This window comes from Lathamus discolor, chromosome 21 (assembly GCF_037157495.1).
Source record: "Lathamus discolor isolate bLatDis1 chromosome 21, bLatDis1.hap1, whole genome shotgun sequence".
Taxonomy (NCBI): domain Eukaryota; kingdom Metazoa; phylum Chordata; class Aves; order Psittaciformes; family Psittacidae; genus Lathamus; species Lathamus discolor.
The window spans coordinates 3,214,701-3,240,300 of NC_088904.1; the positions used below are offsets into that span (position 1 = coordinate 3,214,701).

The 25,600-nt window shown below is 57.9% G+C and overlaps 5 protein-coding genes across 10 annotated transcripts in view; 2 read left to right on the forward strand and 3 right to left on the reverse strand.

Moving 5' to 3' along the window:
- The window catches only part of CELF5 (CUGBP Elav-like family member 5), a 29,602-nt gene extending 26,743 nt beyond the window's left edge, over nucleotides 1-2,859 (reverse strand). The window contains exons 1-4 of the mRNA XM_065658927.1: nucleotides 2,756-2,859; nucleotides 2,068-2,143; nucleotides 1,849-1,965; nucleotides 1,566-1,674 (exon numbers count right to left, since the gene is read on the reverse strand). Coding sequence (XP_065514999.1) covers nucleotides 1,566-1,674; nucleotides 1,849-1,965; nucleotides 2,068-2,142 — 301 coding nt within the window. The 5' untranslated portion in view covers nucleotide 2,143; nucleotides 2,756-2,859. The remainder of the gene's footprint in view (nucleotides 1-1,565; nucleotides 1,675-1,848; nucleotides 1,966-2,067; nucleotides 2,144-2,755) is intronic.
- Nucleotides 2,860-2,942: 83 nt separating this feature from the next.
- On the reverse strand, nucleotides 2,943-12,764 carry NCLN (nicalin). 5 transcript variants are annotated; one of them, XM_065658922.1, is made up of 16 exons: nucleotides 12,502-12,764; nucleotides 10,788-10,978; nucleotides 10,434-10,578; nucleotides 9,712-9,806; nucleotides 9,415-9,495; nucleotides 9,161-9,264; nucleotides 8,975-9,063; nucleotides 8,683-8,822; nucleotides 7,987-8,165; nucleotides 7,780-7,867; nucleotides 7,658-7,696; nucleotides 7,390-7,553; nucleotides 6,752-6,805; nucleotides 6,592-6,670; nucleotides 5,805-5,904; nucleotides 2,943-3,721 (listed from the first exon to the last, which is right to left on the reverse strand). In XM_065658922.1, exons 1-15 carry the CDS (start codon nucleotides 12,683-12,685, stop codon nucleotides 5,845-5,847), a joined length of 1,692 nt encoding a protein of 563 aa, XP_065514994.1. In that variant the 5' UTR covers nucleotides 12,686-12,764; the 3' UTR covers nucleotides 2,943-3,721; nucleotides 5,805-5,844. The 5 variants fall into 5 exon arrangements, with proteins under 5 accessions (XP_065514994.1, XP_065514993.1, XP_065514991.1 ...); XM_065658921.1 differs by having other exon boundaries at nucleotides 2,943-4,857; XM_065658919.1 differs by having other exon boundaries at nucleotides 2,943-5,346.
- A 240-nt stretch (nucleotides 12,765-13,004) lies between these two features.
- S1PR4 (sphingosine-1-phosphate receptor 4) lies at nucleotides 13,005-17,034 on the reverse strand. Of its 2 annotated transcripts, none has more exons than XM_065658928.1 (2): nucleotides 15,861-17,034; nucleotides 13,005-15,138 (listed from the first exon to the last, which is right to left on the reverse strand). In XM_065658928.1, the coding sequence occupies exon 2, from the start codon at nucleotides 14,997-14,999 to the stop codon at nucleotides 13,785-13,787; it is 1,215 nt and encodes a 404-aa protein (XP_065515000.1). In that variant the 5' UTR covers nucleotides 15,000-15,138; nucleotides 15,861-17,034; the 3' UTR covers nucleotides 13,005-13,784. The 2 variants fall into 2 exon arrangements, 1 of the variants encoding a protein (XP_065515000.1); XR_010608077.1 differs by lacking the exon at nucleotides 13,005-15,138 and adding an exon at nucleotides 15,254-15,286.
- A 2,010-nt stretch (nucleotides 17,035-19,044) lies between these two features.
- LOC136024436 (mast cell protease 1A-like) lies at nucleotides 19,045-20,777 on the forward strand. The gene is made up of 5 exons (XM_065699762.1): nucleotides 19,045-19,204; nucleotides 19,325-19,457; nucleotides 19,600-19,735; nucleotides 19,890-20,141; nucleotides 20,364-20,777. Exons 1-5 carry the CDS (start codon nucleotides 19,102-19,104, stop codon nucleotides 20,493-20,495), a joined length of 756 nt encoding a protein of 251 aa, XP_065555834.1. The 5' UTR covers nucleotides 19,045-19,101; the 3' UTR covers nucleotides 20,496-20,777.
- Nucleotides 20,778-22,510: 1,733 nt separating this feature from the next.
- LOC136024544 (granzyme-like protein 1) lies at nucleotides 22,511-24,660 on the forward strand. The gene is made up of 5 exons (XM_065699991.1): nucleotides 22,511-22,824; nucleotides 22,907-23,054; nucleotides 23,359-23,500; nucleotides 23,607-23,840; nucleotides 24,350-24,660. Exons 1-5 carry the CDS (start codon nucleotides 22,761-22,763, stop codon nucleotides 24,485-24,487), a joined length of 726 nt encoding a protein of 241 aa, XP_065556063.1. The 5' UTR covers nucleotides 22,511-22,760; the 3' UTR covers nucleotides 24,488-24,660.
- The last annotated feature ends 940 nt before the right edge of the window (nucleotides 24,661-25,600 follow it).

A 25,600-nucleotide genomic window follows, 5' to 3' on the forward strand; every position in this document is an offset into this window, starting at 1 on the left:
AACAATCCCTTTCTTTACGCAGAAAGGCTGAATGACACACAGAAGAAACAAGGAGGAAGCCAACGTGAGGTGTACAACCCATCTTACTCAACACTCAACCCAGTGGAAGACAGCACCAGGTAAAGCATCCCACAAGGCTGAAGCCATCCACACCTCTTGTCCCTCACCAGCACAGATCTCGGGTCTGCTTGGGACCAGAGGTGCCCAAGTCTCACTTGAAGCACTGGTGCTGGTTCCCAGTGCTCATTACAAGCTACTCCTTGGAAACAGAAGTCTTTTCAGCATGACCACCACCTCGGGGAATAAACCCCAGCAAGGTGAGGGGAAGGCTTCAGGTGGGAATCTTTGCCTTTATACTCGTCAGTGCACTTAAGGAAAAGGAAAGAGACTGAAGGTGTCCAAGATTCTTCGTGTTAGAACTTCTTTACTGCAGCATCGACCTCAGGAATGATCTCCTTCAGCTGGTTCCACTGCTCTGCAGACAGGGCAATCCCTAGAGAGAGCAGGAGAGGCCTCAGAGGAGGCAGGGGTTGAGCATCAGTTTCCTTTCAACTGCCCAAGGGAAACAATGCCAACTCCAGCTCTGTTTAAATGAGCTGCTAACAAGAAATCACTTGTGTGGCTTAAACCCTCAAGAAGAACTGGCTCCAAGGTCCAGCAGAGATCTTGATGTGCTGGGCCTCTCCCTTACAAAGCCAACACAGCAGTGGAATCCTGATGTGTGGTCCAGCCAGATGTCAACTTGTTCCTTGGTTCGGAATCACATGAAAGAAGTGGGGCCAGAGCTTTATTAAATTCTCTAGATAAAGATCAGGGCCCAAGAGCTCTTGCAAAAGCAGAGGCAGTATTTCACTGAAAACCACCATTTCTCCATCCTCTCTGTTTTAACTGACAGATCTCTTACATTGTGGGTGTGCTTTTCCCAGCCTGGAAGGAGTCCATAAGGCTCCTTTCCCTCCCTGCTCCCAATGGCACAGAAAAGCTGGAGGGCTTTGCTTCCCATTTGCATTACAGGCTACGCAGTTCCCTCTGAGGGAGCAATTTGGACTTGTAACTTCTCCAAAGGAAATTCATTTCTGGAAGGAAAACCACGCTCAGTGGGTAGGAAGCAAATTGAGCCGAAGCCAATTTGCCTGCCCTGACACACAAACCTATAGCGAGGACCAAAAGGTTCATCTGGAAAGCCCACATCAACCCAGTCTTTGTCAGGCACAACACCCAGGGTAGGTGAAGGGAGACCAGAGCCTGAGAACTACGAGGCAAGTGTTAAAGTTCCAAAGCAAAAGGCCTGAGTTGAGCCTTAACTCCTCAGCTCCAGAGGAGAACGTGTCTTCCCTTCTCCAGTACTTCCATCACCTCCTCAGGTAGTGCTGCCTCTATAGCACATCACCACACACCTCACCTAAAGGATAAGGAACACTTAACACAGCAGCACTGGAGCGTCCTGGGAGGGACCTGGAAGGGCCTTATTGTTCCTATCCTCACCTCAATTGGGAAGAGTGGATTTACTCCTGGGGGCTTCTCCCTGCCATTATAAGGGAAAACACCCAAAACACCACCAGTACCTTTCCTCCCTGGCTTCATGTCACCATCCTTGGCAGCGTAGAACTCCCTGATGTCCACCAGGCCCTTCCCCTTGAAGGAGGACACTCGGACATAGCGCATGTACCCGATCTGCAAGGACACAGAGCCCGTGTTACACCTGGCCAAGCCACGTGGGCCACTCAAGAGCAGGGGAGGGACCCCGGCTGCCACCCTCGCTGTGGGCATGCTCTGTTACAAGGGGAGCAGGTAGAGGGAAGGTGGATATAAAGAGAAGGAGGAAGAGCAGCTCCCTGCCCTCTGTACCTGGAACATGGCCCCCTCCTCACCACCTTGTCCCGTTGGGGTTTCTATCACCTTGGAAGACTTGGCCTCTCTTTTCAGCTTTTTCTCTGCCTTCGAAGCCGCTTCTTTCTTTCTTTTCTAGACAGAGAGACCACCGCTTATGAAGAGTGGGGTGAGGCGGGCATGACCCCAGCCTCCACAGCCCACATGGTACCAGTCACACCGCCAGAGAGCCGCTACCTTTTCCTTCTCATCCTTTTCCTTCTGGTCGCTCTCCAGGCTGTTCATCCCCACCAAATCCTTGCCTTTGGGCATCCTACGGGGAAGAACCGTGCTGTCAGAGACACCGAGAGCAGGCGGGGAGCCCCGGGGCAGCTCGGGCCCAACCGGCCCGGCCCTGCCGGTACCTACCGGAGCGCTGCCCGCGCACCGCGCAGCCGTCCCGCCGTCCTCTCGAAGAGCCAAGCCCCGCCCTCCCCACCGCCGCTCCGCCAATCGCGCGGCTCCCTGCTCTTCCCGCCAAGTCAACGCCTCCTCCAGCCAGCCAATCGCGGCCGCGCTGCCGGCCCCGCCCCGCCTCGTCAGGGCCGGGCCGTGAGGGGAGCGGGCTCCCCGCATGGCCGCCGTCCCCCTCCGCAACCCGGCCTAGGGCAATGTGCGTGGCAAGGGCTTGGAGCTGGATGGGCTTTAAGGTCCCTTCCAACCATTCCATGACTGCTGTGTTTTGCAGGACTCAGGGAACACACCCCACGCAATGCTTCTAACGTGAACAAACAGCTTCCAAGCGTTCCAAGAGTCACTTGTAATAGCAGAGGCACCCAGCACACGCTGGGTGGCTTCGCAGGCAGCTTGCTGAAGCTTTCTCGCATAGAAACGTTAACTGCTTCCAAGCAGCACAAAACGTTGGGATACAGGGGAATTGCCTCACCTCAGGGGGGCTGGAATCTTGCTCAGGGTCCCTAAATGGGTTCTGTCCCACTATTTGGCTTTGCACTCTTACAGAAGGGGTGATGTAAGCCAAAAGGGTGAAAAATCCATGTTTAGCCCTTCAAATCAGTCCAGGAGATTCCAGGGCTTTGGGAGCTTCCAGCAGGAACCAGTTCTCCACCCAAATCTGTTCATCAAACCGACTCAAGTGGTTTATTGGGTTTTTTTTCCAAGGGATGAAAGGGACAAACAAAGAAGGGAAGGAAAAACATGAAAATACTTAAATATTATTATATTTATAGTCAGAAAAAAGGAAAATAATCATAGGTCAAGCAACTGCATTGAATTTTCTATTAGCTTTTAAATAGTCACTCAATATACATTTGTTCTTCAGGACACACGAGAGAGAAAGAATGGAGGCAACACTGCCAGAGACATCAACTCTTTGTTCCCCAGCTGCAGCTCTTCCAGATGATCACCATGGAGTTCCTATCCAAGAATTCCAAATGGAAGCGAAACCAGATCAACCTGGAGCCCAAACCGGAGCCCCCTCCCAGGCCCAACCTGAAGGGACACCGAGGAGCAGCCCCATCATTTTGGATCAATCAAGATTGAATGGCTCTTCAATGGAAAACCTGCTTTGTGCTGTGAACAACACGAGGGTGGGTGATTTCAAACCACCCCCACCCCAATTTGGGGCAGTTTGAAGCATTCTGGAGAGGTTGTGGTGATGCCTTCAGGCACAGGGAGCGGGATACCCAGTTCTGCTTTGGCTTCAGGGCCTTTCCTCTTCACACAGAGTACAAGAGTAGAGAGCTCCTACTGCGCAGCAGCACTTACTTCAGAGCAACAAAGCAGCCTCTTATTTGGGAGGTGGACTACAGCAGTGCAAGCTACCCGCACACAGTCCCCATTAGTGCTTGTGAGGGTGGGAGTGGGCAGAAGGAACAGCTTCAGTGCTTAAAACCTGTTGGAAAAGTAGGGTTTTGGAGGTGCAGACTTTGACAGCACCAGGGCAGCAGGTAACACCAGGCGGATAGCAAAGCCAAGGGGTTTCTGGCTAGAAGCATCCACTGCCAGCCACTCGTGTGCATGTGGACATACATTTTCCATGCTTCTTCCTTACATGCCATGGAAACTCCTGATCAAAAAGGCTCAGTAAAAACAGGGGCAACAAGAACCAGCTACATGGAGCTCTGCTGCAGTGTTGTGAGCTTTTATTTCACCAGAACAGCGGCTGTATTTCTGCCTTTGTGGCTCATGGCAGTGGCAGAACTGAGCAGACGCGCTGCACTATGGCTCAGCACCCTTTTCCTTGGGTTTTCCAAACCTAGCAGAGTAGCAGGGTCTATTTATTACAAGCTTCGCTGTCAGCTTCCCAAAGGAAGCAGCACTGGGGGACTGGAGTTTGCTCTGCTCCAGCTATGAGAAAGCTGGAATTTGATGGGAGTGGAGAGTATTTCAATGCCCATGCATTTGGACCGAAAGCAGAAAGCCGTAGTAAAAACCATAGGAAAAACTACTTTCTCTAGCAGCCAGCTACACAAAGGCTGTCCAGATTACAGGACGAATCGTGACGTGCCCCTCAGGTTTATGAACTCTCCTCCTCTACCTCTTTCAACCTTTCATTTAAAGGGCTGCCACTGGCTCCAGGCCCTGAATCAGGAGTGTGAACAGTTCACTGTTGAGATCTGCTTTAATGCTACAACCCTGACAGGGCCAGAGCTGTTACCACATTGCCTTGGTGGAAGCCTTCGACTCTGAGCTTCAACTTCAGATGACAATTCTTGAGCACGCAAGCCGGATCTTTGAACAACATTTGGCTCTCCAGTCAGAAGCAGCAGCAAAGTTAAACTCAGCCTTGCTCAAGAATAAAAGTAATAGAGAGTGTGTGTTCCAAGAGATGCTCTCTTAGGTATTGTTCTAGAAAGAGCCATCTTCAAAATGACATTCATAAAACTCCTTTTTGAGGTTTGTTTTGCTTTTTAATGGCTAAAGGGACCTGCCTCCCTCCATACACACTGGGGGCAGCACATGAAAGGACAGCAACAAGCACTTTGGGAACGTGCAGGCCAGGAACAGTGTTTCCAAAACTAATAAGAGCTGAAAAACATGAAATGAGACCCTGAGATGCAGATGAACATGGGAAACCCCCCCAAAATCCAAACCCCATCTGGAAGTGAAAGCTGAGGAATGGAAAGTGAAGGGATTACAGACCAGAGCTCAGCAGGAGCTGGGCTGCTCTTGTTATTAATATGACCAGTTCATTTAAATACATGGAACAGCACAGAACAGGGCCCTGCAGCAGTTGGAGCTGTAGAACACCTCTTCAAAACCAAGCCAGAGGTTAGTGCAGAGCGATGGCAGCCACGAACTGCTCAAGGACCAGAGAAACCAAGTACCCAGCACAATGCATCTTCCACTGGAGACAGGAGGGGATCTGCCCTGGCACAAACCCTACTGCAAGGAACCTGCTTGACCAATCTTGCCTCATCCTGCCAGTAACAGTGGAGATCAGTTCCAGTGCAGCTCCTTGAAGGGAGGGAGTTATTGCACAGTCTAATTGCTCAACACACCTTCCTAAAGCCAGGCCTGGAAGATAAGGAAGAGGTGCCATAAGAAACCATGCTAATAGTATTCTCTTTAATTTCATGTGCACTTCTTTCTGGTTTAAACAACTGCTCTGAATCCTGTTTGCTGGGCAGAGGTTATACATCACTCTACTCTGTAGTTTCCAAGTATGACATGTGTGTCCATGAAGGTGCTGGACTCGCTTTTACATTCCCAGAAGCTGCTCAGAACCAGCCAGTTTTGGATCAACCTGCAGAACTCCTGATGTCTCTGAGCCTCTCCCTTGCCAAAAGCAAAGGAAACCAGACATGGTGCAAATGCAGGGGAAGAAGGTGAAGAAAAGCACTTCAAAGGTGCACAGGAGTTAAAATGTCAGGTTCTTTCTGCCTTCCTCCCCTCTATAGAGAAGCAAAGAGGAAATAGAGGAAGAAAACCAGCAGGATTCAATGGAAGGCAGAAGGAGTTCCTGATGGGCTCACCAATGGCTCAGTGCTGCTGTCTGGGTGGTGACTCGGGGCTTCACTGCTGCTTTGTTTTAAGGGATAATCTCTGTATCATCCTGTAAAGGAGACCGAAGTGCTGGGAACAGAAGGAAAAGAAGTAACCATCAGTCTTTATCAATACTCATAAAATGATCATGTTCTACAGAGAGGCAACAGGCACAAACTAAACATGAGGAAGAACCTCCTTACAGTGAGGGGGACTGAGCGCTGGAATAGAGTGCCCAGAGAGGTTGTGGAATCTCCTTCCCTGGACATAGTCAGGAGACATCTAAGGTGAGCAGGGAGATTGTACTGGATGACCCTCCCAACCTCAACCATGCTGCGTTGTGGAAGCTTACTAGAAGGCTTAACTCAATCCCACCGGGCAAATGCAACACCTTGTCCAGATCATACAGAGCACTCTCACCCTGAGGGCACACTTCGTGCAACAGGAGGAGTTATTACAATGAAGGCAGGTACTTGGAGCTGTACAGAAGTGTTTGTGCCCGTCTCACCCCCCTGGAGATGATGCAAACACTTGATAAAGTCTTTCCATTTTTGGACGCAGTTCTGTTCCTTCTGGAGGGGAACTAATATGGCAAGAGATGGCCTTCAGGTACTCAAAACACATCTACATCAAAGTGCCATTCTGGACTACTGCTTTTAGAGTGGGGTGGCATTATTGTTCCAACTGTGGTGCTAGGAGGCTGTGAGCACCAGTTATGGCAGCTAATGCGACCTGTGAGGAAAATACTACACCCATTTCCTGCTTCTCCACCCTTACCTGCACTGCCACATAGGCAACACCAAGGTAGGCGGCGATACAGACAGCCAGGAGCAGGTCAAAGATTGCCGGCTTGACCCTGTGATAAAGAAAGAACACCTGAAATTGCTACAGCTACAGAGGGAGGCAACAGCTCCCCACATCCAAGGGGGCTCCATACCTGTATGCATTCATCACCTGCTTCAGCTGGTCATAGAACACAAACTCAGGGTCCCTGTGAAAAGAAGAAACTCTTCAGGTTGTACAATGCATCTCAACACTGTGGCAAGGACAGCACAAGCCCCTCATTCCCAAGGAGTTCATTCAGCCAGAACCAGGGAAGCGTGACCACCTGCATTCCAGTTCTGAACTGGTTTTAGTTAAGTCCTTCCTTTCCTACCACCAGAGGCCTGAGGGTACAATTCAGAACATGCTGTTCAGCTGTCTCGGAGCAGCCCATGGAAGATGCTTCACCATGGTCATTAAACTGCTTCAACCCCAGCAGAGTTGCCTCCTTGCAATTAAAGTTTGCCAGGGGACCTGAGTCTTTCCCTGCATCCCAGGGAAAACAGCACTCAAGACTGGGAAGCATGGAACCAAAATAAGTTCTTCACACAGAGGATGCTGCTGGGACTTGTTACTGTGGTGTGAGAATGAGAAAGAGCTTTCTCTGGGACAACAGAGAGCATGAACCAAAGCTGACGGGAGAGAAGGAAGGACCAATCACTTCCAGCTCCACGCCAAGAAGTCAGACACGAAAGCATTGGAGGGGGAAGCCAATGTGCATGCCCTGGCTGGTTCTCTCACTTTTTGTCTTACCTTTTGTCTGCCTTTACATGATGCTGTTTGACATCCTTCAGGTAGCGACCCATGTAATATTCTAAGGTGTTGAGGAAGGTGCTGTCTTTATCGATGAGCTGTGCAGCCCTGGGCTGACTGCTCAGCCAGTCCATCACTGATTCCAGCTGCTCCTGCTGGATCTGCTGCAGGAAGACAACCACCAAAGCAAAAGGAGTCAAGCACCGAGACCAGGGTCCCTCTCATAGATCCTTGATTCCTTCTTCCCACAAATGAAAACTCTGCTCACCATCTGGTCCGTGAAGATCTGCAGATCTGCAGGTGCTCCCTGCAAGGGAATAAAAACCCTTGGTGCAGGGCACCTGCTTGGGCAGGACAAATGTGGCAGACAGCCCAATGGGCAGCTCTTACCTTGTCTGTTAGGTTGTAGATGACCCTTGTCAAAGCCTCAGCAATGATCCTGGTATTCCTGGTTAGTGCCTTAGTGTCTACTCGTGACCTAAAGCAGAAGAAGGGGATTATAGACTTGTTGATGTCTCTAGAACTCCTCTAGAGCTCCCCTTTCCCACTGCAGCAATCCAGAGCAGTGCTAAGGTTGGATGTGAAGTGGTCTCTCACCTCCTGTCCATGATGCTGTTGCGCCGGCTGTCCCGGTGGCTCTCCAGGTGGGAGATGGTGAAGGCGGGCAAGCGGCGGATGGCGAAGCGCTCATGCTCCCACGCCAGCATGTCCTCAGCCAGGTTTATCTTCTTGTGCACCATGGAGAACTTCACCTCTGGGAACTGGCTGGCAACAACCTGAGGCAAAGGACAAGCCATCCAGGCTGTCACTGCACAGTCCCATCTCACACTGCCCAGACCCGACTGTTTTGTGTTCCAGAAGGTGCAGTTACTGCCATTAAAAAGTCGGTTTAACATCAGAAAAGAAGTGGTGAATGCTCCATCCCTGGTAGTGTTCAAGGCCAGGCTGGACAGAGCCTTGGGTGTCTCGGGTGAGGCATCCCTGCCCATGGCAGGGAGCTGGACCTGGATGATCTTAAGGTCCTTCCCAACCCAAACCAGTCTGGGGTTCTATGAAAAAGCTCATTTAGTGTCACTACAGGGGAGCTTTTGCAAGCAGCAAGCCATAAGGAAGTGCAGTGGAAAACGCAGATCTAGTCTGCTACAGTTGGGACTGTGGTACAAGGATTTGTCTGCACTTCAAACCAACAACACATCCCTCGATGGCACAACGTCATTCCTTCCTCTCTTGGAGAGCTGCAGTTCCCCACAGTGAGTCCCAAATTCCCCATCTCCCTAAAATGCTTCTCATTACCATCTCCAGCTCCCTCAGAAATGCATGCTGCAAAGTGCCCTCCTTGGGAGGCTTGGAGACATGGAGGTGGAGGCTGTTGCCTCGGCCCAGAGTATCAAGGCAGAGAACAAACGCTACGTTGTCCTGCAGCAGGCTGGAATCTGGAAGAGACAAACCCAAACCGTTATTGTTCTGCTTTATGTTGTGATTTCCATCCCCAAAAAGCAAGGAGATTCCCCCAGGAGAGTTGATATTCCAGTTAACACCACTGGATTAAGAAGTCTTGCTAGAGAACACGCAGCCCCCTCCTCACCAGTGTGATCCAAATTGTCTTCCAGCCACCGCTTGGTTCCTTGATAATTAAACTTCCCACCTCCAGATGCAAAGAACAGCAAGTTGTACCTGCAGGTCAAAGAGGACAGGAGAGTGTTAGCACATCACACTCCCCACTATAGGGCTCAGCCTGGGACACTGAAGCAGGAAGAGGGCAGGTTCTCACCCTGCGTGTGTACGTCTGTAGGTGTAGAGCCGGGAGAAGAGCCGGGCGAGTTCCAGCAGCACCGAGATCCCGCTGCCATTGGAGTCAGCCCCATGTGACAGCCACTGCAGGACAAAGGGAGACCAGGTGACAACCCTACAATGACCCTCGTAGTACAACAGCCTTCAGGATAGCCCACCACATCTTTCTTTAAGGCCAAGAAAACCCAAAGGGGCAGAGGCCATATGGGAGCTGCAGGAAGGAAAGATACTCACTGGAGCCACTCCGAAAGAATCATAGTGGGCAACTATCACAACAGTGGGCAGGTCTTCTCCACCCAGCCCCGTCAGCCTTCCCTGCAGAGGAGAGAGGTCAGTGTCACCCAGCATCACCTCCTGTCCCATGTACAAACACTTCTACACCTACACTGAGCCTGAAGCAGCCTCTGTTCCGAGGACTTCAGATACTTCTCTGGCTGAGAACCCCCCTCACTTCCCCTATCAGTTCAGATGAAGCCCCAACTGAAGGTGGTATCCCATCAGTGTTACAGTTTGAACCCATCCACAACTCACCTCCACGCTGGGGATGAGCCAGTCATTGATGGCTTTGCTCTGAGCCCCGCTGGTCACCATCTGGAAGCCATTGGCAGTTGCTGTGTGCAGCAGGACTAGAACAAACCAGACAGAAATGTGCCCCTGGGGAAGCTTCCTCCCTTATTTCCATCATTTTGAGCTTTGGAGAGGCCAGCTTCAAACCATCTAAGCCCTCTCACTTGCTGCTTGTGCACTGACATGGAAACCTGGTGACCAAGCACTTCCATTCTGTCCTCAAATCCCAGCATTTTGAGGTGGCTAAACCAAACCCCTTTCTCCAGCAATCCTGAAGTTCATGACACGCAGCAGGTCACCAAGATAGAACAGTTCTTTACAAGGAAATACATGGAAGCACTGAACTCACCTGTGGGCAGACAAAAAGCTTCCCAAACACCAACACACTGTAGTCATTTAACATCTCTAGTGCTGGCTTTAACCTGAGTTTTGCTTTCTCTCTCACTTGCAAGAGTGTGAAGCTGAGAACTCAGCTCCACGCAGCTGTATGTCTAAACTCAGCCAGGTAATACTCTAATACTCTCTTATACTGTGTTTTAATTCCATTAAACCTCAAAGTGCTTTATTAAAGACAGAACATGAAGGCAACAGACCACTGGCTCACTGTGCATGACACAACAGACTGCTCCCAGAGGTGGGCCCAGGCCTGTCCTTCCTCTAAACCTTTCCCACTTGTTAGAACTCACCTTCTGCAGCCGAGGCAGAGCCCTGCGAGGCAGAAGCAGCCCGGGTTTGCTCATAGATAGACAGCAGCTCCTCATCTTCCACTGCGAAATAGACTGGCACGATGGTTTCCATCGCGAGCATCTCCGGCTCAATCTCCATGAATTGCTGAGGGTTGAAAAGAGACAGAGACTCGGCAGCTGCTAAAGGTGCAGGAGGGCAGAGCAAAATGAACCTCCAAAGCAGAGAAAGCCAAGCTTGAAATTAGAGCACGTGCACTAAACCAGGAGCTTTCAATCCTGCAGCAACCCAAACGTCTCCCCGCCACCTCCACTCCATCTCCCATGGGAAGAGAAAGGAAACCTGCTGGTTTTTACCCTGACGACATCCTGCGGGACAGAGGAGATGGCTCGGGGCAGGATGATGACCACAGCACCCGCGGACTGGCGCAGAGCTTTCTGGTACTGCTCGTAGGAGAAATCCACCAGGCGCATCATGACGCAGCGGCGGCTCAGCACGTCCGCCTCGACCGTGCGCGCCTCCGTGTTGAGCACCGCGCTCCTGGTGCCTGCAGGACAGCAGCAAGAGCCTTGCTAAGAAATTCCAGCCCAGCCCCTTCTCACAACACTCTCAAAGCCAGTGTGATATGCTTCTGAGCACCCAGGACCTGCAGACAGCCAAGCACATCCCTTCCCCTTCATCCAAGAAGGGACAGAGATCTGGGGGTTTGCCTTGCATCCATCTGTGCAGCCATATCCTGCCAGACTCACCTTCCTGCAGCACTACACAGACTTCCCCAAGGCTCCTCTCCACCACAACCACACAGGCTGTCCTGGCCCAGGCACTGGGATGTTTCTGTGCAGCCTGCTTTGAACTGCTCCCTCTCTCCTGCTCTCAGTCCCAGCATATCAAATCCCCCACAGGAAAATGCAATCCTCTGGGAAAGCAGCAGCCTGGAGGCTTTCCAGCAGCTCCAGTACTCTCCAAGAGCAGACCACAAGGACATCTTGTATAAATAGAACCAGAGAACGGGTTGGAAAGGACCTTAAAGCGTCAACCCCCTGCCACGGACAGGGACCCCTTCCACTGGAGCAGCTTGCTCCAAGCCCCTGTGTCCAACCTGGCCTTGAGCACTGCCAGGGATGGGGCAGCCACAGCTTCTCTGGGCACCCTGTGCCAGCGCCTCAGCACCCTCACAGGGAAGAGCTTCTGCCTAAGAGCTCAGCTCAGTCTCCCCTCGGGCAGGTTCAAGCCATTCCCCTTGGCCTGTCCCTACAGGCCCTTGTCCCAAGCCCCTCTCCAGGTTCCCTGCAGCCCCTTTAGGTACTGGAGCTGCTCTCAGGTCTCCCCTTAAGGAGCCTTCTCTTGTCCAGGCTGCCCCAGCCCAGCTCTCTCAACCACGACCTGCCACCACACAAGGAGATGGCAGGACACCCACAAGCGCATCTGCCTGGCACCCAGAGAGGCCCTCAACAACGTGGAGGTACCCCCGGGAGAGTCAGGAACCACGCTTGCCTCTGGGTTAGCGAGTGCAGGAGGAGGAGGCTGAGAGCCCCAGCACTTCAATGATTCACAGAACAGGTTTGACTGTAAGGAAGGTGTTGCACAACCAGCAACAGAACGGAGGAGCTGGAGGTCACCGGCAGCATAAAGGAGGAGCTGCAGAAGGTCAGACTCCCAAATAGAGACGCTGCCATTGACTTGCCATTGAGGGCTCAAAGAGAGCACAGAAACGAGCTCAGCACCAAGCTCCCCAACGTGCCACAGAGCTGCGGAGAGAACCCCACACGCAGGAGCCTCCAGGGCACAGCGGGGGCCCGGCCACCCCTGGCTCGCCCTGCGGGGCCCCCTCCTGCTCCCGCTGAGCCCGGCCTTTGCCCGACAGGGCCCGGCTGCGGCTTCCCCGCGGCCTGGGCCTGGCCGCCCTCCCCGGGCCGCCCGCGGCTTCGCGGCCTGCGCTGGGCCCCTCCCCGGGCTCGGGGCTCTTCGCAGGTCCCCAGCACCGCTGAAGGGGAAGGAGGGAGGCCGGAAGGAAGGGACGGAGGGAAGGGGGGGGTTCGCCCTCCCGGAGGCCCGAGCCCGGTGTCTCACCGTAGGGCTGCCCGCCCAGCTCGTACTGCTGCATGCGGTACACGGTGAACTCGTGCGCGGCCTCCGCGGCGGGCGGCGGGCCCAGCAGCAGCAGCAGCACGGCGGGCACGAAGAGCAGGAAGCTCAGCGGCAGGCACGAGGCCTTCAGCACCGACTCCAGCACCTCGCCCGCCTCCTCCAGCATCGCCGCGGCACCGGCACCGGCCCCGGCCCCGCCGCTGCGGCCCCGCTCCACCGGCCACGCACGGCACGCACCGCCCCGCGGGCTGCTGGGAGCTGTAGTTCGCGGCCGCGCCGCAAGGGACGCTGGGAGTTGTAGGCGCCTCCGGTCGTGCTCCCGTCGGGGCTGCAGGGGGCGCTCCGACGGGCGGCCACCGGGCCCCCCCCCACCCCGGTCACGGCCCCGTTGCTCCCCCCCGGGTCGGGCATGGAGGGCGCTGCCGGTGCCGGTCCCCCCGGCGCGGCCCCGCGGGCCATGAACGAGCGCTCGGCCGCGGCTGTTCCAGCAGCTCCGTTTATTGGGGAGAACCGGGAGCTGCCCGGTGCCGCGGGGGGGGCGGAACGGGGAAGGGGAGAGCGGGGATGCGAGGCACGAGCCGGGCTCCGTCGGACCCTGGGGCTGGTTTGGAGCTTCCCACGTGTCCCACGGGCTCCTCGGGAGCTGCTCAGCCCCGGCCCCAAAGCCAAGGGCTCCAAGCGGGGGCAAAGCCACCTCGGAGCGGGTCCCCGGCTGCCGTGTCCATGCCCGTTGGCCCATGGAGCTGCAGGAACTCGGGATCTCCAGTGCTGCATGGAAGGGGCAGAGGCATCAGTGGGGCAGGGAGGGGGGGGATCTGTGTGTGGCTGCTGTGAGCTGCGGCTCCTGAGCTACCTCCTCTGCTTCTTCCAGCCCGTCGGGAGGTGGAGACCCTCAGAACATCTCCTGTGCGACCCCCTCCTCCGGACGGGCCAGGATCAGACCCTTCCGTCCCCTGGAGGAGCCTGCGGCCGCTCCGCACCACTGCGGTCCCTGGGTGATGATGGCTCTTGCAGTGATGGCTGCAAACACCGGCGTGGGGAAAGGGATCACCCCCAGAACAGGGTCCACTTCCACTCCAGCAGAGAGGCGTGCCCGCATCCTTCTCCCACCCCACCGGAGCCAGACCCCAGGCCGAAGCGACTGGAAAGCCAACAACGGGGATGGAGCTGCACTCGATCAACCCGAGCCGCCTGTGTTGGCCTCAGTCGGGCCAGGCCCAGCAGCGGGAGGTCCTGGTGGGCTGTGGGGCACCTCCTGCTCGCCCTCAGAGGCTGGGCAGGTTGCTCATCATGCTGGAGTTACTGGAGAGCGGAGCGCGGGGCCGGGCGCCGGCGGCGCTGCGGAAGCTCTCCCGGTACCGCAGGGAGCTCTCGGTGGATGAACCCGAGTTGATGTCTGTGACGACCAAGCAGCTCCCGGGCTCGCAAAGGCCGACGCGGACGCAGCAGCAGCACAGGAGGCTCCCCACGGCGCGGCGAACCTCCACGCTGCGCAGGGAGTAAATGATGGGGTTCACCCCCGAGTTCAGCATGGCCAGAGCCAAGGTCCAGTCCAGGCTGTGGAGGTGGGCGCAGCTCCGGGGCTCGCAGAAGACGTCCAAGAGCAGCAGGACAAAGAGGGGGCTCCAGCAGATGATGAAGGCCCCCAGGATCATCAGCACGGTCTTGAGCAAGCGCAGGGACCGCTTGCGGCTGTGCCTTGAGCTGGTTTGCCTCGAGCTGGCCTGGACCAGCTGGAAGATGGAGATGTAGAGGCCGAGGATCCCCAGGAGGATGATGCTGAACATGACCACGGAGAAGAGGATGTAGTTCTTGGAGTAGAGAGGCAGGAGGACGGAGCAGGCGCTCAAGTGGCACAGGCAGTTCCAGCCCAGCAGTGGGAGCAGCCCGATGACGAAGGCCAAGAGCCAGCAGCACACGATGAGGCCACGTAAGCGCAGGGTCTTGCTGGCTTCGTTCTCAGCGATGGGCCTCACCATGGCACTGTAGCGCTCGATGGCTGTCACCAGCAAGCTGAAGGTGGAGGCGGCCAGCGCCATGAAGAGGGTTCCTTCCCGCAGGAACCAGAGCTGCGGGGAGAGCTGGAAGGTTTTCCTGCCCGAGAGGCAGAGGTTGGACAGGTAGGCAGCCCCGGCCAGCAGGTCGCTCAGCGTGATGCTGGCGATGCAGGAGTAGACCCAGCGGCGCGCTCGCAGGCACCGCAGGATGGCCAAGAGCACCAGCAGGTTCTCCAGGATGATGATGCAGCTGATGATGGCGAACGCGGTGCGGATGAGCCCCGTGCCCTCGTCGCCGGCCTGTCTGTTGTTCAGCTTGCCCGTGAAGTTGTAGTGCTGCAGGATGATGTTCACGTTCCTCAGGGCAGCCAGCTCCAGGCAGGAGCTTTTCCTGTCGAGCAGCTCAAGTCTGAGCTCAGGATACTGGGCAGAGCCGAGGGGAAGGGAGCGATTGGCCAGCCAGCTCTGCTCCGGACCATCCATCCTCTGAGCCTTGGGATGCAGGATGGACCAAGGCTTGGGAGCAGAGCAGAGGCACCAGGGGGCTGCGGCTGGAGCAGGCTGATCCCAGCAGCTCCGTACAGCGTGGAGATGCGAGCCAGAGCCCTGCCCGCCCGCAGCACTGGAAGGGAAGGGGAGAGGAGGGTGAGGTGTTTTGTAAGTCCAGGCATGAGCATGGGCTTCCTGTTGTTTAATGCTGTTTCCTGATGCGAGGCACAGGACTGACATCGTCTCTAACATCATCGTTTGTGGCTGTTCTCAGCTTTGCTCTGCTTGGGAAGGTGGGACAGGAGTGAAATGATGTGTCAGGAACCGCTTTGAGTCAGGGCGCGTTGGGTTGATGGGGTAACACCTGCGTGGGGTTGGGCTGCTCAACAACGCCACTAAGAGCACCCAGAGACACCAAGAGCTCTGCCTTTGGTGCCGTTCAATTCACCCCTGAGCCTGGCAGGGAGCAACTGCCCCTTCACCACCCATGGGATGTACCCAAGGCACATCCTTATCCAGGCTCCTCATGGGCCCAGCTCCTCCCTCAGGACACATCCATCCACATCCTGCCCTGTCCATGCAGCAGGTCCAGACAGCCCAGGGCCATAGGAACCAGCAGTCAGAGCCCTGCAGCCTCCACCAGCACCTCTCCAAGCACCCACCAGCAATGGGTCAGGAGCTTCCCACCAACCAGGACAGGGAAGCACAAAGCTGCTGCCCATTGCTGCACTGGAGCCTGATGTGATTGAACGTCGATGCCCATCATTGCCCCTGTGCCTGCAAAACTCAGCCTGAGAGGAAGCCCTGCAAGATGCTGCTCCCGACACAACGCTTCCATCCTCCTGATGCACTCACCAGTGGTGCCCAGCCGAGGCTCCCGCTGCCCGGGGGGGTCCAGCAGCTCTCCAGATGCGTGTCTATGGCCCGGCAGGGAGGAGGCTCCTTGTGCAAAACAAGAGAGGGTTCTACCTACCCCAGTGGGAAAGGGGAAGTTACAACATCAGCACCAACCACATCCCTGAGCAGGGGGACCCCACCCAGGGCAACAGCACGGAGAAAACACACCCCGAGCACCTTGAGCTCAGGTTAAAGCTGGGGCTGCTCCCTGCTGTCACCCCCCCCAAAGCCATGGAGAGGTCCCCAAGTGGAGAGCAAAGAGAATCATGGAATGGTTTGGGTTGGAAGGGACCTTAAAGCTCCTCCAGCTCCAACCCCTGCCACGGGCAGGGACCCCTTCCACTGGAGCAGCTTGCTCCAAGCCCCTGTGTCCAACCTGGCCTTGAGCACTGCCAGGGATGGGGCAGCCACAGCTTCTCTGGGCATCCTGGCACAGCGCTGGGGGCAGAAGGACCAATGTGACCCCCGCCCCTCAGCCCTGCTTCAGGCTGAGCTGATGGGGATGCTCAGCACAGCCCAAAGGATGCGGGGATGGGGCCACTCGCCCTGCCAGGGCCCAAGGAGCTGCTCGAGCTGTTGGCAGCACGTGAGCAGCTCAGGAAGGAGAGATCAGACAAGAGCCAGCTCCTTGCCAGGGACATCAGTGGGGCACGGGTAGGGGCAAACCAGAGAACCCCAGCCTGGGTTGGGTTGAAGGGGCCTCAAAGCTCCTCCAGCTCCAACCCCTGCCATGGCGACACCTTCCACTAGAGCAGGATGCTCCAAGCCCCATCCAGCTTGGCCTTGGCCACCACTGCTCCCATCAAAACCGAGGTGCCCACAGCCACATGAGGGGGTTCCTGTTGTCGAGCAGCAGCTCCCTCCCCATCTCTATCTGCACAGACACAGGCTGGGCTTTATCTTGGTGCTTCGCTGCTCTTTCAGTTGAGATGCTCTTCCTTTGAGATGCAGGGGCAGGGGAAGGACCCCCCCTCCTGCAACGCTTCGCAGCGCTCGCCCTCAGATCAGGACCGTGATCTGCTTCAGGCTGCCTGATAGTGCTGAGTGCTGGGCTTGGGGGGACCATGGGAGGCAGAGTGGGGAGCCTGGGTGCTGAGACAGGGGCTGTAGCAGCACAAAGCTGGAACCCTCCAATGCAGGATCCTGCCAACGAGAAGGGAAAAGCACCTTGTGTCCATAGGGAAGTGCTGGGCTGCAGACCAGGACAGCCCTAGAAGAACCTGGAGCATCCCATCACTCCCATCCGGCTCTGGACCGTGGGGACCATGAGCACGTATGGGGGGCAAAAGCAACAGCTACCAAGAAGAGATAACACATTGATGACTTCTTTGAGGTTTTCCTGCTGTGCTCGGGCCCGATTAGAGCTTGTCTGTTCATGCTGATTAAATAGAGCTCCCGGGTGAACCCCCCTGGGTGGCTCTGCAGGGGGCTCATGGACCAGGGCCACCACCCCACCCTGGCCCCACTGTGCAGCCCCAACCTCAGCCGAAGCATCCCTGCACCTATGGTGGATGTTGTTGTGCCGCAGGAAGGGTGGAGCTGGGCTGGTTTGAAACCCATCCTGGCACTTGGTTGGTTTCATTTCATAGACCACAGAACCCCAGCCTGGGTTGGGCTGAAGGGACCTTAAAGCTCCTCCAGCTCCAACCCCAGCCACGGGCAGGGACCCCTTCCACTGGAGCAGCTTGCTCCAAGCCCCTGTGTCCAACCTGGCCTTGAGCACTGCCAGGGATGGGGCAGCCACAGCTTCTCTGGGCACCCTGTGCCAGCGCCTCAGCACCCTCACAGGGAAGAGCTTCTGCCTAAGAGCTCAGCTCAGTCTCTCCTCGGGCAGGTTCAAGCCATTCCCCATGGCCTGTCCCTACAGGCCCTTGTCCCAAGCCCCTCTCCAGGTTCCTGCAGCCCCTTCAGGCACTGGAGCTGCTCTCAGGTCTTCCCTTCAGGAGCCTTCTCTTCTCCAGGCTGCCCCAGCCCAGCTCTCTCAGCCTGGCTCCAGAGCAGAGCTGCTCCAGCCCTCGCAGCATCCCCATGGCCTCCTCTGCCCTCGCTCCAGCAGCTCCACGTCCCCCTTGTGCTGCTGCCCCAACGCTGGATGAGTTCATGCGGGGACACGAGGGAGGACCCGGCCCTCACCCAGGAAATGGGCTCTGGGTAAACAGGGGGGGGCCTTGGTGGGGACCCCGGGTGTGGTGCCAGAGGAAACCAACCTGAGCCCAGCACCTCCCTGTGCTCGGTGCTGCCGGGGCAGGGGCACCGCGCGTGGCGGTGGCAGCGATGCCGGTGCTGCTGCACCGCGCCGAGAGCATCGGCTCGTGTCCCGCGCACCACTTCCTCCCCGTCCTGCTCCTCCTCCCTCGCTGTTGGTTGTACATAACAATACCGAGCGGTCTGGGGCGCGGAACCGCTGTCTGGTTTCTGTTGTCTGCTGCAGAACCCGGCCCTGAAGTCAGGCAGCTCCTCAGGCACTGTGCCCATCGCAGGGGCACGGCGATGGAGCCCAAAGCTCAGCCACCAGCCCAGGCTGGTGAGAGCCAGGGGTAGAAGGAACGTGGATGTCCTGAGCCCCGGGTCCATGACACAAGGGGTTGGTCACTGCTGTGGAACAGGGGCAGCCCAACGGTGACTTTGCTCAGGAGCACCAGGAGGGACAAGTGCAGCAGGATTGGTGCTCAGCGGGGAGCGTTTAAACACATCCCACATTGCCCGGGGCAAGGGGAAGTGGCAATGGCAGCAGTTCTGGGGCAGAGCACCAAGAGTGGGGCAGACAAAGGGTTCAGTTGAGGATGGCCCCAGTTGAGGATGTGCCAGTGGCATGAATAGGCCTGAAGGTTTCCCCCTTCTCCCCTCCGCTGCCATGGGCAGGGATGGCACAGTCATCCCGGGGGCTCACAGCATCCACAAACCAGGAATGCCGCGAGCTCCCAAAGGCACAGCAGAAGCCAGGCTGGCAGCCAGAGCTCGAGGACCCCATTGGAACCTGGCGGATGTGATCTGTCTGCAAAGAAGAAGGAATCCCTGAGCTGAGCAGCATCCCTGAGGCTCCGGGATACCCCTGCTCCTCGGGTGCTGCTCTATCACTGCTCCGGGCGCGCGGGGCTGCTGCTGCTCTGTGATCAGCACTATCAGCCCATCGCACGTGGCTTCCTGGCTGCCGGCTCCGGCTGCTCCCAGGGTATAAAACCAGCTCCTGCACACTGGGATGCTCCAAGTCCCACCCGCCTCGGAAGGAGCATCCATGCGGCTGCAGGACGGGATGTACCGGCCCTGGGCACTGCTGCTGCTGCTCGCAGGAGCTGATGCCAGTAAGAGGCTGGCTGATGCCAGCCCCAGCATCAGGGGCTGATGCCAGTAAGGAGCTGGGAGGTGCTGGTGTGGGTCTGGCCCAGAGCACGGGCTCAGCCGGCAGCGGGGGTGTCTTGCAGGTCACATCGTGGGGGGCCACGAGGCTCAGCCCCACTCCCACCCTTACATGGCATTCCTGAAGGTAGGAACGTCGGCCTGCGGAGGCTTCCTGGTGGCGCCGGGCTGGGTGATGACAGCGGCGCACTGCATGGGGTGAGTACCCCATGGAGCCCCCGCATCCCCTCGGAGCAGGTTCCTCTTCCTCCTGCACGGAGCAGCTCTCGCAGGAGGGGAGGGCGATGAGGGGGACCCCCAACGCGGGTTCTCCCCCTTCTCCCCCCCGCTCCGCGGGCAGGAACATCACAGTGATCCTGGGGGCTCACAACATCCACAAGCCAGAACGGAGCCAACAGGTCCGGGGGGTCGACAGGTACCACCAGCACCCCGGATACGACCCCGTCACCTACCTCAACGACATCATGCTGCTCAAGGCAAGGCTCGGTGCAACCCATCGGCTGCTTCTGCCCGCGCTGGGGGCACCAATGGGAGGGAACCACGGGCTTGGAAGCGCGTTCCCCCTTCATAGGAGCATCCATGCCCGCTGTGTGCGCTCACAGCCTTCCCCAAACCCCTTCCTTCCCCCAGCTGACGGCAAAGGCCGCTCTCAACGCCTACGTCAAGACCATCCCCTTGCCCAAAGGCCACAGCGACCTCCCGACGGGTACCAAGTGCGGCGTAGCCGGATGGGGCCTCATCGACGAGGAGCGGGCGACCAACAGGCTCTTTGAAACCAGAGTCTCCATCTACAGCCGCAGGAGCTGCGTCCGCTTCTACCCGCACCTCGACGCCGGCATGGTTTGTGCCGGCAGCTTCCATGAGCTCCGGGATTCCAGCCAGGTACGGGAATGGGGCAGGAGGGGGCTGTTGAAGCAGGGGAGATGCTGGCTCCCAATAGAGGTGATTGGATGCGTAGATCCCATGTGGATGCTCGGACACCACGGTCCACAATTCCCTGCTCCAGAGCCACAACCCCCCTGGTATTCCCCAAGGGAAGGACCAAGGGGAAGCCCATTCCCGTAGGGAAGAGGCATCTCAAGGCTGTTTCTCATCTGTCCCCAGGGAGACTCGGGTGGGCCCCTGGTGTGCAATGGGGTGGCACAAGGCATCGTGTCCTTTGGGTACGATGCTCCCCCCGGGGTCTACACCCGCATCTCCAACTACCTGCCCTGGATCAGGAAAACCATGAAGTAGCCGCAGCTCCAGAGGCTGCTCCGCTTCGTCCCTGCCCCTGCTCAAGGCTTGAGCCTCTCCTCGGCATCCCAAGGGACCAGATGAGCGCACACCAGGCTCCCTCCCTCCATCCCGAGGCTGCCGCTTGCCCCATTCCCTGCCCATCCCGGCAGAACCAGCATCACCCCGGATGGCACCTGAAAGAGGCTGTGCTACAACAGAGCCCGTTTCCATCACACATCACCCTGGCCCTGCTTGAGCCCCGCTGCATTTACCCCGAGTAAAGGCAGAGCTGCATCTCCCCCCGTGTCCCTTCCGTCTTCTGCCTTGCCCTTGGGAGCAGGGAGGGTTGGGAATGGTGAGCATGGGGCAGAGCTCTCTGCACCTCCATCACTGCAATGGGATGCTCAGGCCGGGTTGGATGGGGCTCGGAGCAAGCTGCTCTAGGGGAAGGTGCCCCTGCCCATGGCAGGGGTTGGAGCTGGAGGAGCCTTAAGGTCCCTTCAGCCCAACCCAGGCTGGGATTCCGTGATGGCCTGGGTAGAGGCACCGATACGGCCTCTGAAAGGGCTGATAACAGACCTGGGCTCACAAAAGCCCCGGTCCCGACACCACTTCCTCCTTGCCTCCCATGACAACACCAGTGGGAAAACCCAACTCTTTCCCTGCAGGAGACAAGGAGGGGCTGAGCTCAGCACTGTCTGCTCAGAGCTCCCTGCCCCTCTCAGGAAGGGAAACTCAGCCGCAGCAGTGCCCTGTGAGCAGGGCTGACGACGGCCCCAGCCCACAAAGGATGCTCCACATCATCCTCATGCGGGCCCTGCGCTGGAGGCTGAGGAACCTGCGCCAGCCTCTTCCATGGCCTAAAGCCCGAGCCCTGCTCTCGCTGTTGCAACCGGTTCCTGGTGGCACCTCCTCTATAGGAGCAGGACACGACGAGGGGCAGAGGCACTGGTAGATAAGGGTGTGGGGTGATGGTGGCCGAGTCCAAGAGGAGCCCGGACTGCTTTGTGCTGGGGGAACCCAGCGGGGGATTTTCAGTGCACAGAAGCTCAGGCAATGGGATGCTCGGCCTCTTCTCAGCTCCATCCGGATGCTCCAGGAGCTCCCTGCTCTTACAGGGACGAAGGGAAGCTCCACGAGCAGCCTTGGGAAGAGTCCGGGCTGTCGGGCTCACGCTGGTGGCTGCTATCAGTGAGATCTGTGAGCAAAGAGCCTGCGAGGGCTTTATCTGCGCTCTCACGTCAGGGTTTTCCTCGAAGCCGGGGCTGCTGCAGCCTTTGCACGAGAACAGCTCAACCCGGGGCTTGCCTGCGCGGGGGCAGAGGGGAAAAGGAGCTTACGGGCACCAGCGGCCCCGTTCCCCATCCGGATCCGTCCCCTTGCGTCAGAGCCCGAGGCAGGAACCGCTGCGGATGCTCCCAGCATCCACCTTCCACCGGCGCCAATGGGATGCTTGGGGCTGAGGGAGGGAGAGCAGGGATCTGCCACCCGGAGGGACACCGCCGGCTCCAGGGAAGGGGCAGGATCCCAAATGCGTGGCCCCATCTCCATCAGTGGCAGCCCCGGGGTCAGGGACGTTTCCTCCCCCCCCATCTCCCACAGTGGTTCCAAGAGGCAGGGGTTGATGGTGACCGATTCCATCAGGGAAGGAGGCCTTGGAACGGGGTTTGGCTGCACAAAGCAGAGCCCAAAGCTGGGGCCGGGCAGGGACCTCGCGGTGGAACAGCCCTCACGGGGCTGCCATAACCCATCACATGCCCCCGCCTGCAGGTCTCTCCCTGTCTGCCCTCCCTTAGCGGTGACCAGTGTGGTCCTAGAGATGCCCTCGCACCAACTTAGCTCCGTGGGGCAGGACCTCACCCAGTGAGGAGGAGCAGGAGGGTCCCTCCCTGCCCCAGCAGCATCTCTGGGGCTGGTTCATCAAGCGACACATCTTGTTCTTGCAGAGCTCCTGATAACATCAACTGCTTGCAAGCGCACAACAACCACCGCCATGGGCTGGAGGGGAGGAGGATGGGGCTGGGTACGCTCCCTCCAGCTCCCAGCTCAAAGGCAAAGGGGTTAAAACCTGGCCTTAGAAGGGCATGGGGCAGGCACAGGGTGGAGGTGGGTTGATGCCCAAGGGTGAATTCCCCTCTGGGATGCCCGAGACGTGCAGCTTGCAGCGGTGTGAATCAGATCTGTCGGATTTCTGTGGTTTCCTGGAGGCCCAACTCGGGCTATAAAAGCCCCAGTGGGTGCCGAGAGGACCCCGGCAGCACCACAACCTCCACGGCACCCACCATGAAGGACCTGCAGCACCTCCTGCTCCCCATCCTGCTGCTGACGAGCCCAGCGCCTCGAGCCAGTGGGTCCAGGGCTGGGGAAGGAGGAGTCCCAGGAGCGCATCCCGCGTCCTCCCATCTCAGCCTCGGCTCCGTCCATTGCAGGTTCTGCCTGGAACCGGAGGGACAGAGGCCACGAGGCCAGGAGCCAGCCCGTGCCCTACATGGCCTATGTGCAAGGGAAGAACCAGCAGTCCTGTGGGGGCTTTCTGGTGGCCCCAAGCTGGGTGATGACGGCGGCTCAGTGCTTGGAGTAAGTTCTGCCTGGGGTGGTACCTCCATGGTGTGGGTGATGGCTCCTGGGGGGGTCCAAGGCTTGGGGTCACTTCAAGGCTGTGGCCGAGCTCTCCCCATCCCTGCGGCTGCCCAAGGGCCAGGGCAAGGCCATGTCCTGCGCTCCCATCATTCCTTAAAGCAGTGTCCAAGGCCAGGTTGGACACAGGGGCTTGGAGCAAGCTGCTCCAGTGGAAGGGGCTGGGACTGGATGAGCTCTAAGGTCCCTTCCAAGCCAAACCATTCCGTGATCCCGTGACACACCTTGTGCTTGGTTCTCCCAGCTACAAGCCTCTGACTGTCATCCTGGGAGCCCACACGGTCCCGAGGAGAGACGGAAGCGGGCAGAGGTTCGAGGTGCAGCAGTACCATCGCCACCCGGGCTTCACCAGCCCCAGGAAGGGAAACGACATCCTCTTGCTGAAGGTAACTGCGTGCTGGAGCTCCTCGTGGTCCCGCCTGCCTGCCACATCGTGGAGCCTCAGCACCGCCGGGCCAAGCTCTTACTTCTGCCTTTGCCCCCTTGTCGCAGCTGAAGGGCAACGCCACCACCAACCACCGCGTCAGGACCATCTCCTTCGACACCGACAGGGAGCTCGGGGGCACCAAGTGCAGCGTCAAGGGCTGGAGCCACGCGACCCCCACGGCCACCCTGCGCCAAGTCTGCGTCACCATCCTCAAGCCAAGGCAATGCTTGAACTGGGCCCCTGGGCTGGCCCAGAACCTCATCTGTGCCCTCAATGAGTCCTCTGCGTGGCCCAAGAAGGTCAGTCCTCGGGCTAAAGCACTTTGGGTACCGTCTGCAAGCGCTGCCGCTTGGCCCGTTCCTCCATCCCCATCCGTGCTCCCTCTCCAGCATCCCTCTCCCGCTGTCCTGGCACAAGGGTCTTGGCTCTCCAAGGCTCAGCCCCTCGTGGTCCTGCTGACCGCAGGCATCACGTTGTGCTCAGCCCACGGCGAAGCAGAAGGGCCGAAGGGGATCCTGGTTTTCCTACAGCCAAGAGGGGTTTGCTCTAAATGTCCTCACTGATCTGAGCGCATCTGAGCAGAGAAGCCACCGGGTTGGAAAAGACCTTCCCCATCATCAAGCCCCAAGCATCCTGTGGTGCTCTGCAGGCGCAGAAGGGCAAAAGCGAGGCTTTAACCGGGCCCTTCTGGAGGGGTCCAAGCTGCCCCTGGGGAAGCTCTGCAGCCTCCCTGTTTGCAGATGCAAAGGTTCCATTTCCTGGGGGAAATCCCACATAAAGCAGTGATTTCTCCTCCCCCTCTTCCCAGGGCGATGCCGGGGACCCGCTGGTCTGCAACAACAAAGCCTACGGCATCTTCTCCTACCGGCACCAAAACTGGCCCGGGTTCTACACACACATTGCTCCTTTCCTGACCTGGATCAACAGCGTCATGAAGTCAGCGTGACCCCTGCTCCTGCTCCTCACACTCGGAGCCCCCCGGCCTCCTGCTCCTCCTTCCCTCCTCCCTGCCAAGCACCTTCCACTGTTCCTTATGGACACGGCTGGGATTCCTCCCTGGCAAAGCCAAACCGCGGCGGCTCCCACCGCATCCCGCTCCCATTTCCCCTTCTTCAAGCTCTGGGGGAGGTGAAGCAGCACTGGGGGCTCTTGGGGAAGGAGGGGGGGATCCAAAGAGCAGCCTCCTCCCTGCCCATTGCCTTTAGGACACCATTGCCTGGGGCTGCTTTGCCCAAGCCCTGGCCCCACTCTCTCAGCTCCTGCTTCACTTCTGCACCTCCCGTGCCCAACCTCTGCGCCCGCTGCCTCCTTCCTCCCCTCCTCTTGTAGCTGCAGTGGGGTAAGAACACATGAACCAATAAATGGTGCCTGCCTTGGAGAGCCTCTCTCCTGCTCTGCTTTGGAATTCACTCGGATGCTTCCTCCGGCCGGGAGCAAGTCGCTGCTCCAACAGCTCGGGCCCGAGCCGGGAGGTTCTGCCCTGCTCATGGCAGAGGGGTGAAACCTGGCTCCGGGGCCTCCTCTCCCTCAGGCTCCCACCATTCCTTAAAGCAGTGGCCAGGTTGGACACAGGGGCTTGGAGCAAGCTGCTCCGGTGGAAGGGGTCCCTGCCCGGGGCAGGGCTTGGAGCTGGAGGAGCTTTAAGGTGCCTTCAGCCCAAGCCAGGCTGGGATCCAGAGGCAGCAGCTCAGGACAGAATCACCCCTAAAGCCTCCAGGGATCATTGGAGCACCAGAGGGAGGGAGGGAGGGAGGAGCTCATTGGGGACCCATAAAGTGGGAGCAGGGCCACGAAGCTGATCCAAGGCCTGGAAAGCCAAGAGGAAAGGCTGAGAGAGCTGAGGGCTCAGGGGAGACCTTGGCACCACGTTCCAGTATTCCAATGGACACAAAGAAGATGGAAGATTCTGAGTGGACCCGAGGAGCACAGTTCCCTATGGAAACAACCACCACTAGAGCCATCTCCTAAGGGAAGTGGTGCATTCCCCAATGTTGGACATTCACATCCGGCTGGACACGGTGCTGGGACAGGCAGTGTAGGTCATGCTGAGCCTGGAGAG

Excerpts from the sequence above, each read along its gene's own strand:
- NCLN (XM_065658922.1), bottom strand. The coding sequence starts at position 12,685 with ATGCTGGAGGAGGCGGGCGAGGTGCTGGAGTCGGTGCTGAAGGCCTCG. Across the intron at positions 8,823-8,974 it reads AGACAATTTGGATCACACTG|ATTCCAGCCTGCTGCAGGAC; the intron begins GTGAGGAGGGGG and ends TGTCTCTTCCAG. Across the intron at positions 8,166-8,682 it reads TTCTGAGGGAGCTGGAGATG|GTTGTTGCCAGCCAGTTCCC; the intron begins GTAATGAGAAGC and ends CCTTTGCCTCAG.
- S1PR4 (XM_065658928.1), bottom strand. The coding sequence starts at position 14,999 with ATGGATGGTCCGGAGCAGAGCTGGCTGGCCAATCGCTCCCTTCCCCTC.
- LOC136024436 (XM_065699762.1), top strand. The coding sequence starts at position 19,102 with ATGCTCCAAGTCCCACCCGCCTCGGAAGGAGCATCCATGCGGCTGCAG. Across the intron at positions 19,458-19,599 it reads ACAGCGGCGCACTGCATGGG|GAACATCACAGTGATCCTGG; the intron begins GTGAGTACCCCA and ends CTCCGCGGGCAG. Across the intron at positions 20,142-20,363 it reads AGCTCCGGGATTCCAGCCAG|GGAGACTCGGGTGGGCCCCT; the intron begins GTACGGGAATGG and ends ATCTGTCCCCAG.
- LOC136024544 (XM_065699991.1), top strand. The coding sequence starts at position 22,761 with ATGAAGGACCTGCAGCACCTCCTGCTCCCCATCCTGCTGCTGACGAGC. Across the intron at positions 22,825-22,906 it reads GAGCCCAGCGCCTCGAGCCA|GTTCTGCCTGGAACCGGAGG; the intron begins GTGGGTCCAGGG and ends CGTCCATTGCAG. Across the intron at positions 23,841-24,349 it reads CCTCTGCGTGGCCCAAGAAG|GGCGATGCCGGGGACCCGCT; the intron begins GTCAGTCCTCGG and ends CCCTCTTCCCAG.